Source organism: Hipposideros armiger, unplaced genomic scaffold (genome assembly GCF_001890085.2).
Source record: "Hipposideros armiger isolate ML-2016 unplaced genomic scaffold, ASM189008v1 scaffold_349, whole genome shotgun sequence".
Lineage (NCBI taxonomy): Eukaryota > Metazoa > Chordata > Mammalia > Chiroptera > Hipposideridae > Hipposideros > Hipposideros armiger.
Window position 1 is genome coordinate 397679 of NW_017731699.1, and position 13247 is coordinate 410925.

At 47.8% G+C, this 13247-nt stretch overlaps 1 protein-coding gene and 1 pseudogene across 1 annotated transcript in view; one reads left to right on the plus strand and one right to left on the minus strand.

The window, feature by feature from the left end:
* The window catches only part of PTGFRN (prostaglandin F2 receptor inhibitor), an 83467-nt gene that overhangs the window by 37367 nt on the left and 32853 nt on the right, over nucleotides 1–13247 (minus strand). Inside the window, exons 3-5 of the mRNA XM_019661453.1 lie at nucleotides 12788–13201; nucleotides 7428–7808; nucleotides 3274–3342 (exon numbers count right to left, since the gene is read on the minus strand). Coding sequence (XP_019516998.1) covers nucleotides 3274–3342; nucleotides 7428–7808; nucleotides 12788–13201 — 864 coding nt within the window. The remainder of the gene's footprint in view (nucleotides 1–3273; nucleotides 3343–7427; nucleotides 7809–12787; nucleotides 13202–13247) is intronic.
* On the plus strand, nucleotides 8847–9003 carry LOC109392803 (60S ribosomal protein L39 pseudogene; annotated as a pseudogene).

The window sequence follows — 13247 nt, forward strand, 5'->3', positions numbered from 1 at the left end:
CACAGGGGTCGCCTAAGACCATCGGAAAACAAAAAGATATTTACATTACGATTCATAACAGTAGCAAAATTACAGTTATAGGGTAGTAACGAAAATAATTTTATGGTTGGGAGTCACCACAACATGAGGAACTGTATTAAGGGGTTGCGGCATTAGGAAGGTTGAGAACTGCTGTGTTAAATCCTATGCCTCCAGGCGCAGAAAAAGGACAGTGGAGCATGTGTGCATCTAGTTATAGGAATCCCAGCTTGGCAGGGCAGAAAAATCTCTTCATGGACCAGCTGCTCTCCTCATTCTCTGTTGAAACGAAAACTTAGGCCCCCAGTAGGATGACCCTAAGGCCAAGACAAACAAAAATGAGTGGGTTCTTGGCTTGTGAACTTACAAAGGGAGGTTCTAGTGATTTCAAGGCTGTTCCAAGGTCATCTGAGCTATCCACCAGCCCTGCAGGCCGAATTAGACTTATACCCTAGAGGAGATATGGCTCCACCATGCAGAATGGTGGGAGGCTAGGTGCGTTCTTATTTTTCTCTTGTTTTGGTGCATGGGTGGACATTTTCCTTTATTGCTGTTTTACAATTTTAAAAATGGTTTGCAGAGATGGTGCCTGTTCCTCAAGCCTCGTCATGTGCGTACCTCTTCTGTGCAGCTTCTCCTGCTTAGCAGACAAAGCTTCCTTTGCACTCACCTAGCCTGTCACACACTCTACTTCTTATTCAACAAATGTTCACAGAGACTCTACCAGCTGCCAGGCTCCCTGTTCTCTAAGGATTTTATGTGAATCTAGCCTTGAACTTTGGCTCTGTGTGAGTGTGTCTTATGGACCTTCTGTAGGACTACCCAGAGTCAGGCCTACCTGCCTTATTCATCTGTATGTGCTATGCATGCAGGACCTTGTGCATAAAAGGTAATACCACCTTTGCTGAACTGGACTCAATTGAATATTTTGCATAAAAAATGCTCATTTCGGGCATAAGCACGCCACTGCTGATTACCACTATCTTCTGCTTGATCTCATCAAGAAATCAGCTAAGAATGCAATGGTGGTTATGTTTTAAAAATGCTTATCAGTGAAAGATGCATGCTGAAATATTTCATGGTAACATGATAGGGTGTCTGAGATGTGCTTTAAATTTTTCCAGAGGAAAAAAAAAAGTATTTGATCATTGTTGAAGCTGGTGGGTGTTTCTACTTCTGTGTAAATTTCTCTGTAAATTCTGTTCCAAAAAGTTAAAAACAGGGGCAGCCAGTTAGCTCAGGTGGTTAGAGCACAGTGCTAGTAACACCAAGGTGCCAGTTCGATCCCCACATGGACCACTGAGCTGCGCCCTCCACAACTAGACTGTAACAACTACTTGACTTGGAGCTGATGCGTCCTGGAAAAAACACACTGTTCCCCAATAAAAAAATTTTTTAAAGTTAAAAACAAACAACCAATTGCACCCACCCCGGAAGCCCTGTCACAGAGCTGAGGCCAAGCTAAGCGTGACGTTGCTAACATTCTGAGAAGCAAGAACCTGCTCCCTAGTCCGGCTCCCTGGGTGGCACCTGCTCATATACACACCACCTCCTGAGGCTACGGCCTCCAACAGTGTGAACCCCATTTCCAGGGAAAGACTACGGTGTTTGAGCATGGGTCACGAAACTCCGTGGTTACGACTTTTAAAACAATGAAAAGCTATCAGAATCACTAGCTAATCTGTAAAAGCAGGTATTTTGTGCCTCTTGTGTGCAGGGACCCAACTGCAGGTTTTCCCATAGATCACCCCCTTCCATTTGCACAGTTCTGTAAGGAGGGTATTATTACCCCCATTTGACGACGATAACAACTGGCATTTATGGAGGCCAAGTACCATGCCTTACACTCCTCTTGCACTCTCCCTTAATCTTTCTAACAACCTTATGAGATAGATACTACTTTCATGTACATTTTCTAAGTGGAAACAAACAGACAAACACCAAAGCCCAGAGGTGTTGGGTTCAAAGTAAGGTCTTGCACAGTGTGTATGAGTAGAAATCGAGGAGGAGCTTCGGCTCCGAGGCCTGGCTCCCACCAGGACCAAAGTGCACAACCTCATCACACACCCGGTTAGTAACGCTTTCGCAAAGCCGGCCGCATCCCAGAAGATAAGAGTGATGACATCCGCCGAGGCACTAGCCCTGAACCGTGTACAACTGGGCCATGTTCTAATACCCTCTTTGAAGCTGACTGAACTCGGCAGAGCTAATTAGCTGAACAGGGTGCATGCTCGAGTTAAAGGGAACGGGATGAGGCACCTCCTCGCTCTGCTGATGCATTTTAATTATCTTGACTAGGGCAGGTAGTAGTATGGAGGCAGCTGAGCACGCTGACTACTGTCAAAGAGTTGTCACTACCACATTTGTATAGAACAATGAAATATTCTCTAACACTTAAACCAGGCAAGCTATAAATAAGGAACTCTTATTTTGGGGGACACACTTGACCCCACCTCAGTAGAACCATTATTATTTTGAGGTTCTATTCAACATCAGCTGTGTCAGAGGACTAAAGACAAAAGCATTGGCATTGGACAGCCATGCCCCACACACAAAGTAAGCTCGTGTGGTTTTTCTCTCATCTTCACTCAACCCCTCCCAAAGAAAGAAGAATAAATCATCAGATTTGAGGATGGGGACAGGAAAGGGGCTGGGTGTGGTCAGCTTAACCTGCTCTGCGTGGGAGCAGTGCTTCCAGGACACTCACATTCCTGGTCACCCTGGTCCCTCCATCCTTAAGACGGACTCCTACGTCATAGCTGGTAAGACCTTGCTTGGTGGGGAGGAGTATGTCACCCCTTGACCGCCCCCCTCCAACACCAGTAACTCATCATCAGCACCATGAAAATGTACTGAGCACGTTAAGTCCCAGGCATGTGCTAAACACTTGGATACGCATTATCGCAGGACACCAAGAAAACCACAGCTTAGAAACCTTCGGCGACCTGCCCACGATAACACACCTCGCAGGTGGGGGAGCAGCTTTCCACGCTTACTACCCCCCGCATTCTTCTTCAGCCTTCAGACATAATCCTGAGCAGGCAGCTAATAAGAGCTGCCTATAAAGTCTAAAGATCTAAATTGCATCTCCTCTAGATGTTACAGAACCTCGAAGTCTCCACTAAGTCCTTAGCAGACTAACAGCTCCTTCTAAAGAAAAATAATTACCTTCCTCGCTGGCACACGGCTGGAAGAGGGGACGGGCCACTCGTGGGGAAGAATGCCAATCAGGTCCTTAAGCCTGAGCCGCAGAACTCGCTCTGCTTCCTTCTTCCTCCTGCGGCTCTCGAATCTGAAGCCCCTGACCACCGCAGAAGCCTGGTCCTGTGGGGCAGAGGGCTCAACCCTGAATTGAATAGTATCCCACTCTTGCCAATGGCTCATTTAAGACATCTGATAGCAGAGAGAGATGGCTTCATATGCAGATTAACTCCCCATGCCTCCAGATTCTCGATAGTTTTAGCCACAGAGCACACTGGCTCAACACAAAGCAACATTTGTCCTCCATCCTAACTCGGCTTCTTCCAGAAACTCCTTCACACACTTAAGATTTATGCCCTCAGCTTCTACAGAGAGTGGATATAAGAAACAACCGTTTAAACGATCACTTAGGGCCTTTTGTAAAAGAACAGTTGAAAGCACTGTCCATTATGTTACCCAGTGCCCCTGAAATAAAAAAGCACATGATAAATTATTTTTCTTTAAAATAAGAAAAAGTTTGTCTCTCTGAAAGAGCTTGTTTTCCTTCATCTGAGGAGAGCGGTAGACTCACATTTCTTTTTGCTTCAGCTCTTCAAAACTTCAGAGGCAGATTCAGTGCTCAAATGAAGTGACGAATTCATCCCAACTACCTTGCAATACCTATTCTTTGATTTTTTTTTTTTTACCTTCTTTGGTGTTGATTTTATTTTTTTTGTCTCCTGCTTTAAGTTGTGCTTCATTTTGCAAGCCAACCTGAATCTTTTTTTTTCCCTTCAAAAGTCGGACACAATCCAACATAAAGCAGGCTTTTTCTTCCCCTCTCAAAAATCATCGTGGTCCCCCCCAGCTGCTGTGAGGGCTCTGGGACTTGCCAGGCCCATTCACATCACGGCCCTGATTTGTCTGGCTAACACGATGGAAGATTAGAAGACTCCAATCAGCTTCAGTCCCTCGTTTACTCAGAGTACCCAAGGGAATAAGGACAAGAACGGCTCAGCTTTTTGGACTCTCAAAGCCAAAAATGTTTCCACATAAGATAATAATACTTGAGACAGATTCTACTTAAGATGACAATACTTAGGACAGACTTGACCCAGGGCCGTAATTCTCTCTAAGCCATTCTAAACATTTATTTTGAAATAAAACAAGCATTAATTACGGTGATAGAGTCTATTTCCCAAAGATGACCGCAGCAATATTTCCCAGCGATGTGCCACTTTGTAATGTGCTACTTTTCCATTAAGAGATGGGGTCTTTTCCTCCACCCTCTTCAACTCCAGCAGACACTGTGACGGTTTTGACCAACAGGAAACAGTGGAAGTGACACTGCGCCAGTCCCAGGGATAGCTTTTAACTGGCTGGTCACTTCTACTTCCTGCTACTTGGAAGCCAGTCACCATGTAAGGAGTGGGACTACCCTGAGAAGACTGGGCTGTGAGAAGCGCAAGCCATGTGTAAAGGGCTGAGGATAAGGTGCCATGTGAGGACAGGGAGAGAGAGGTCCAGGAGTATGGTGACATGTGCATGGCAAAGCCATGTGGAAGGGAACCTCCAGTCCTGCCTGTCCCAGCTGACGCCATGTGTATCAGGGACAAACTCCCTTGAATCCTTCCTAATTCCCGACCCCCAAAATCACAAGCAAAATAAAAACCGGTCGTTTTCAGGTGGGGATGGGACAGCACCTCACTCATAAGGTTGCTGTGGGGATTAACTATCTAATGCATGTAAAGCACCTTAGCCCAGTGCCTCGCACACAGTAAGAGTTAAAAAAAAAAAGTGGTTATAATTTTTAATCTCTCAGGTGGCAAAATTGAGACTTTTGTGTAACACTTGCATAGGGAACCAACTTTCTCAAGAACTCCTTTATGACGCCATTCCACAGTCACACAACGTTAAGATGACCTCTATAAACAAGGTACTCGGCAGGTCATCTGTCTTCCTGTCTTTCTTGGCCACCTCCCCAGTTGCATGTGGTATGGCACCCACACACATATGCATACATGTTGTGTAGCGAGAGACTCATATAGTGTCGGGCCGGGCCCACCAGCTTCTGCGCAGAGAATCCAATCAGGAGGCCCCGGAGGAAGGTCTGCTGCTGTCCTCATGCCTGACTCGTGCCTAAGCAGCTGTCATGGTGGGAGTAACAGTACAGGGAAGGAGGAGACTTACGAGGAAGAAAGGAGAAGAAAGCAGTCAGTTTTAAACCACTGACACTCCTCGCAGATTTCCCCGGTCTCTGAATACTCTCTGAGCGGAACATCATTGCTTTCTTGGCAATTCCTGTTTTCCTACGCACACATTTTATTTTAACACTGCCCATGTGCCCGGTGCTGGTTTATCTATCCATCTAGCCCATGTGGACGGAGTGCTTATTCTGTGCAAAGCGCTGCGCAGGCGTAGGGCTTGGCGTCAGGCAGGGAAAAGCACACTCACCCCTTTTGTGACAATGGTGCTGGCACTTCGCAGAAAAGCAAACAACTGGATCCTTAGGATAAGAACTGAACCTTTTCCCTACAATTCAAGTCTCTTTACGTCTTCCCTCTTTGGGGGAACGCAGACACCAGCAAATCCCTTCCAGTTAAAAGGGCCCCGTTCCCTCCCTGAGCTCCCTTCCCGTTCTCTGCCAGTCCCTGCATGCCCCCAGGGTATGCCGGGATCAATGCAGCAACACTTCAAAGAGGCCCTCAAATTGGAGTGCAGGCAGCACTTTCCAAAAAAAAAGAAAAACTGTGTGAGCTGTGATTCTAAGTTGGAGGGGGAGGGGTTACCAAGAGCCCGAGCTGGGGTTTGACAGTATCACACAATGCACCGAGGATCAGTGCTGTGAGACAAATTCAGCTCCAGAGATGAAAAATCTTCCTTTGGTGCTGACAACATCTGTTTTATTTTGAAGGTTGCTAAGGAGAGCTCTAGCTGGGCCAACATTGTTCCAGTTCAGTACTTCATAGCGAGTCTCTTGCGTGGGGTGCAGACGGCAAGAATGAAAGCTTGCCAGATAGACCCTGCTCCTTTCACTTTCCGGAGATCAGAGAATCGCTAGGCTCCCAGGGGTGACCACACCCTGCCTACTCTCACTCTGAAGTGGACATACCTTCCGCACACTCTCTTATTACTCTTCTTGTCCCTGCCGGCTCTGTCCCCACTTGCCAGCTCCCCATCTCTGGCAAATAAAGGCGTATTAGGAAGAAACAGATCCACTAACCCAGGAAGAGCTAAGTGTGAGTCGGGGGTCCCGGCAGGAGGATGTGCGGCACCAGACGAAGGGCGAAATAATTTCCTGGCCTTTGAAGATGTTCTACCTCCTGAGAATCAGAGCCACGCCACATGCCTCCAACAGGGCTCGGGACAGTCCTGGGACAGCCGAGAGCTCGGGCTCAGATCAGAGAGGAGTTTGGCTGGGAGGCCCGTCTCTATTTTTGCGGTAACGGAGGCGGGAAGCGAGGCACTCCGCACTCCACTAGACCCAATCCTGCCTCAGTTTACTTGCAAATAATTACAAGGCAGTAGCAAAAATTAGGAAACGTTAGCCTTGCAGGGCAAGCATTTAGGACAATAAGAGATGGGGAAGATGACAAAGGTAAAAGGGGAGGACATGACAATGATCTCCACCTATGCGACAAATGGTTATAAATGGGTGGCAAGGCGGTCAATGGCTGAGAGGCACCCTGTTCCTCCAGCGGGGGAAGCATACCTGGGTGAGCGCCCACCCCGAGGGCTGGGGAAGCAGCAAGGCCCTTGCATTTAACTGGCATCTGCAAATAAAATCATTTTGGGATTCCAGGTCATTCCGTGAAAAAAAACGCATTCCATTAAGTGCAGGAATTCTTTCTGCACTGGGCCTTAGCACCTAAGAGTCTAGGCGAAGGAACGGAAAACCCGCAGCGTTCCCCTTCCACAAAAATCCACTTCCAAGAGCCATTCAGAGTCTCCACAGCAAAAGGAAACTCTATCCTCTCAAACGAGGGTATTGAGACAACGGAGGCCACATTATCTAAACATTTCCCTTGCCTGCCAGATTCGATTTCAGCCAGTTTTGCTTCCCCTCCCCCCACCCTCCCTGCAGCTTGGGATCTGTCCAGGCTAAAGTACGCTTGTCCTGACATCAAGAACACCAAAATAACATGAAGCACACAGGGCTCGGGCTTCCCTGCTATCCCCGAGGAGGGAGTAAGCCGGAGAGGCTAGGAGCCATCCTGCAAACCACTCACCCAGCCAGATCACATCCACACCGGCGGGAACAGACACGGCCGCTGCCACCTTGTGCCAGCTCCTGTTGTGCCCCGGTGCCCAGAGCGCCACATGGCAGAAATAGTAGCCAGAGTTTTCCCTGCTGACATCTCGAACCAGTAAACGGTAGGAGCGCAGATCCACGTGACTCAAAGTGACGTGAGGGGAGCTGTGCACCAGAGAATCACGGTCCAGCCGTGCCAGCACATGGGGGCCAGGCACAGTGCTGTCGGGCGTCCTGCTGAAGTACCACGTCACCTCGGGTCGGACGTCATCCGCTCGGTCTGTCGTGATGTTGCAGGTCAGGTCCAGCTCCTTTCCTTCAGCCACAGACGCATTCCTGCCCACAGCTGCTCGCAGAACTTGAAAATGAAAAACAAACACATTTAGATAATTTGCATTATGTTTTCCCCTTCCACACGCCCCCCACCTTTAGATCATTTCCTTTTATGTTCTGATTTATAGCCTTAAAGTTAGAAGGTTTTGTTACAGCTGCAAGTGCTTGAGAAATATTTATTGAATGAATTAATGAAACATGTCACATTTCTTGTTATTTCATAAAAACAATAATAGCAGCAAACACTATATGCCAGGCACTGTTCTGAGTATGTATTAATTTATATGGTATAAATATTAATTGTCAAAACAACCCTGAGAGGTCGGTACTATTTAGTATTACCTCCATTTTACTGATAAGGAAACTGAAGCACAGAGAACTTCAGTAACTTTCCCAAGGTCACACAGCTAGCATGTGGCAGAGCTGGGACTCAAATCCAGGCCATCTGCCTCAGGGCACTCTGCTCTAAACTGTAACACTATCGTCTGAAAACTGAACATCGTAAACTAAAATTACACTTTCTCCATGTGCATGAGGAGACCTGGGTGATTTTACAGAGAAAGGACAGTTCAGTGCTGACTGGTACATATTAGTTGGAGACTAGGGATGGAGGTGAGAGGCTGGAGTGTAGGAGGTGAGGGTGAAACCATCTTTTGGGTAAAAGAGGGGAAAATCCTAACCAAGAGGGGCCAGAAAGTGAAACCAGACAATATGCTTTATGAGTCAAGTCTTTAATACGCAATGTACTCAGAGCATCATTTATTCCATTGGATGCACCACCTTCAAGTTAAGCATAAAACATCATTCTCAAACCAAAACAATGATGTGTGGATTATCATGCCACTGCGCTCTCTCATTAGTGAGGATTAAAAGTACACTATATTTAGGTGAAGCCCTGAAGTATTGGGTGCCACAGTCACGAGGTAGATGTGGTCCAGCATTCCCTTGTCACAGCTTTTTACATGGAAACATTTTAGTTTGTTTGGGGTCGGGGGAGGGGTGTAAAAAGAAGTTGCCTCTTTTTCGCCGCCGTCGTAGGGCGTGCAGTTGACTCTTCCTCGCCATGTCTTCTCACAAGACTTTCAGGATCAAGTGATTCCTGGCCAAGAAACAAAGGCAGAATCGGCCCATTCCCCCAGCGGATTCGCATGAAAACTGGTAATAAAATCAGGTACAATTCCAAGAGGAGACACTGGAGAAGAACCAAGCTGGCTCTGTGAAGAATCGCACATGAGAGGGCACCACATATTTATGCTGTGTCAGGGTTGCTTGGATCTTAACCACAGCACGGGAAAGATCGCCACTATCTGAACAGTTGGGTGTGTTTTATTGGGAAATTATGGGAAAAATGAGTTTTCTCTTAATATGTTTCTGCACTAGCAGGTTGGTTCAGTAATAAATATGTGAGGCCTTCTAAAAAAAAAAAGTTGAACATCTGTAATCAGAGTAGAAAAGCATTTAACTCGTGGTAATGCTCTGGGAACAGCTGTTTGGATGACACACAGCCAACACCTCCCAGGGGTTCAAATGGAGACACAGTCCTGGTCTTCCAGCAAGAATCACTCAGCTTTAGCTGGAGTCCTGAGCAGCATCAGCGACAAAGTCCAGTTCAGAAAAGACCCCACCCCAAACCATGCCCTCCGGAGTGAATTGCTTTCATATGAATAGTCTAAAGCCTGACAACATTTCAAACAAGTATTTCAGGCCAAGTTCAAGACCCACCTTGATGAAGACGGAAAATGAGGTGGGCGCAGTCATTTAAAAAAGGGATGTAAGGTCTAATTTCTCACCTCCACCCACACTCCAAATTCTTCTTCCTCCTTGACTCTTTTAAAAGTAAGTGGAGGGTATCTGTTGAGAGTCAGTATGGAAACAATTGCCCCGAGCCTGTGCTGCAGTTTCAAGCTTCCCACCTACGAGGCCTGTGCTCAGAGACCCTGCAATACTGCTGCTGGAGGCCCCCTGTGCCAGCTCCCAGCTACTGGAGGTAAAACAAGGCTCAGGGGGGAGCCAGGTGAGCGAAGAAGTGGTCAGTATGCAGGTGTGGACTGCATGTGTGGAGAAAGCAGTCTCGGGTTTAGGAATAATGGCAGAACTGTCTCTTCAGCTGTTACATAGAATTCACGCTATAATTTTCTCTCTGCAAGTGGCTAAATATCTTGTCACACCACTAAACCATTGTTCCCACATGTTGTGGATTGGGGTGGGGGTGGGGGAACCACCTGTGGAAACAGGAAGGAACAGGCTGAAGGGAAAAAAAGAACCAGTTCTGAGGGCCCGTAATGCAAGAGGGGACCTCAGACAGAGACTGCAATGCTTCAGGCCTTCTACTGGATAGTACTGAACCCATAAACTAGATGCTAAGATGTGCATGAAACTGACCACTCCTAATATGGGGGATACTGCCACACAGGTAACACAGCCCCCCTGTTTAAGTAGCTTTGTGTTGTTTATCATAACTATGCAGTAAGAATATTGAAGAAGCTAGCTATGGATAGTGTAGGTGCTAACAAGAAAAAGACCAGCACGCTAGTGTGGTGGTTCTTAATCTGGGGTCCACGAAGAGGATTTAGAGAGTCTGTGACATGGATGAGAAAAGAATTTTGTCTTTGTTTTTACTAATCTCTACTATAGCACCTCCTCTCATTAGGAAACTAAGCAACAAACCAGTACAATATTATCTGTGCCTAGGACTTTGCCTCAGGAGAAGTCACAGATATTGTCACATCGCATTACAATTGTTGCAAATACCTTAAAATATCATTTACATTTGTCACTACTTAGAAACCCAAGTAATTGTTAGGTCTGCTACTATGCCTTATTATTTAATGTCTTATTATTTAATGCATTGATAAAGCACAATATTGCTCTATATATAACAAATCTGTCTTAAAACAAAATTTTTTTTAATTGGGGAATTGGAACAGTGCTAGGGAATTAGGGGGAGGGGAACAGACAAGTTGCTGTCGTTTTGTTCTTCAGTCTAGTTGTGGAGGACGTTGCTTCACTGGCCCAAGTTGGCACCATCATTGCGCTCTTCCCGGGTGAGGCAGATCAGTCGCTGGCTTCTGGACGGCCGCTCACGGCGGCTGCTGGTTACACACGGTAGCCCATGGCAACCCACTGCAGCAGGGGCTGCAGCCTACGCCGTCGCCGGCGACTCACGGCAGTCCAGCTCCAGGTTGAGCTGTTGTTCAGTATCTTAGCTGTAGAGGGCAGTGTCACTGGCCCTCATATGTGGGATCCGAACCGGGGCCCTCTGGCGTCCCAAGCCAGCTCTTAACGACCACGCCACTCGGCCGGCCCTGTCATAAAAATATTTTGATGATGATTTCCACATAATTGTTTTCCTCTGTCATCCTACGTATGTAATTTTATGAACTGAAACATGTTAATTCTGAGAAAGGTCTGTGAGCTTCAAAAGACTGTCAAAGAAGCCCATGGCACAAAATGGTTATGAACCCCCATGCTCAGGTGAGAGCCAAATGCTATTACCTGCCTAACAGATTCAGAGTACTCAAGTCTTATAACTATATGGGTTCTGTGGCTTGTTTGAAATTAAAAAACAAAAACAAAAAAAACCCTTCACGACTGACATTCCTGCATAAAGAGATAACTTGCTGCAAATCTGCAACTCTTCAGCCTTCTGCCCATTAAAAGTTGTTTGATGCAAGCTGAATAGCTGAGGTTTTTGTAGTAGAGATTCCAGGCAGGTGACTTCTGAAAAGGAAGGTGACCCAAGTCCACCTGGAAAGCGATTTCCGCAACTGGTGGAAGCAAGACAGGCCATGCCGGGAAGCCCCTCTCCTTGGCAAGAGCACCTCCCACCTCATCAACGGCCACAGTCATTGAACCTCAGTCCTGCTCTTACCAAGTCCAGCTCCTGTGTGGTGGTGCAGCAGCTTGCAGAGGAAAAATGCTGCCCGTGTGTACTGTTTCCAGCTTTCCTTCCCATCTGAGCAACAGAGTGGCCACACACTCACTTTTATACTCAGGAAGTAAGTCCAGCCAAGGTCTTCTCAGTTTACAAAACAGGAGGCAGCAGCTATGGCAGCCAAGTACTCGGAGATCTGAAGATGTTAGATTTTCAGAAAACCACGGACATTCATCCAGCCACAGCAGCATCGTCCTGAGATGGTCTCTTTCCACTGTGGCTCTGCCGAAGCAGGAAGCTCCACGAGGCCTGGGAATGGTCCTCAAGCACCTCTGACCCCAGGGCCCACGACACAGCTGGTGTTCTGGTCCATCCTTTATTGACGCTTGCTGGATGCTGAGTCAATAAATGGCTTGTTTTCTTTCTTCTTTGCTTTTCTCTTATTTTCATGGGTTTTATAAAATGTTTTGTATTACTTCTCTAGTGGGATTAGGAAGTTTTTATTTTTTAAAAGGCTGGTTCACAGATGACAGGACAAAGAACTTCTTGCATACAGACCCCAGGGTTGGATGATCCTGGGGTTATGTGCCACAGGAAATGAGAAGAAGCCCAGCCCAGAACTCACCTAGAAGGGGGCGGCATATCTGAGGGGACCTGCCTGAAAGGCAGGCCTAGAGAATCCAGCTAGAGGAGAGGTTTTGGGGTGAGCCAGACACACATCCCCAACAGCTGTGGGAATGGCAGATCCAGAGTTTCGGAAACACCAAGCAAGATAAAGCCAACGGAGCCACCTGTGGGCAGTCCCACCTCAAAGCTCCTCTGGACACCAGGCGGGACCTCATTCTCACACTTAAAGGGACTTAACCCTTCAGTCAAAAAATTGTCTTAGTGTCATACATAACCTGCAGCTTCCCATGGGTTTGAATCCAGATGAAAAGCCGCTGCAAAGCAAAACTACAGGCATAAAGCAAAAAACCAATGTGCCCTCCCCCTACCCCACTCAACATCTGGCCTCACGTGAGCAGCAGACATTTTGTCCTAAAAGAATGGGGCTCCTGCCTAGTTCTTGATACTGTCATTGGTCAGAAAACGAGATGCAGTCTGCAACGCCCGCTTTTCCGGAAGCTCACCTGTTGGCTGGATCAGCACGGCGGCCACATCCACGGCTTTTTCTTGGATTTCCTGCCAGTTGCCCTGCTCTTCGATCCACTCGCTGACGACGCACCTGTAGGTTCCCTGGTCCTCGGCCAGCGCCCGGGACACGGAGAGGCGGTACCCGTCGTTCCCCACCGTGTCCAGCCGCACGTCTCCGCTGTGGTAGCGCTGCTCGTAGCCGGGCCCCGGGCGCAGCCGGCCCTCGTGGGTCAGGGCGAGAACAGTCTGCCGGGCGGAGCGATGCCGCAGCTCCCACAGCAGCGCCAGGTGCGTGTGCAGCGCGGACGCGGTGGAAGCCACGCAGCGCAGCTCGAAGGGCTCACCCTGGCGCAGGCTCAGGCCCGGGGAGGGCGGCGGGCTGGCGGCCACGTGCAGGGCGTCGGCCAGCACTGCAGCGAGAAAACGGACTGTCAACACACCACCCAAGCCCCCACG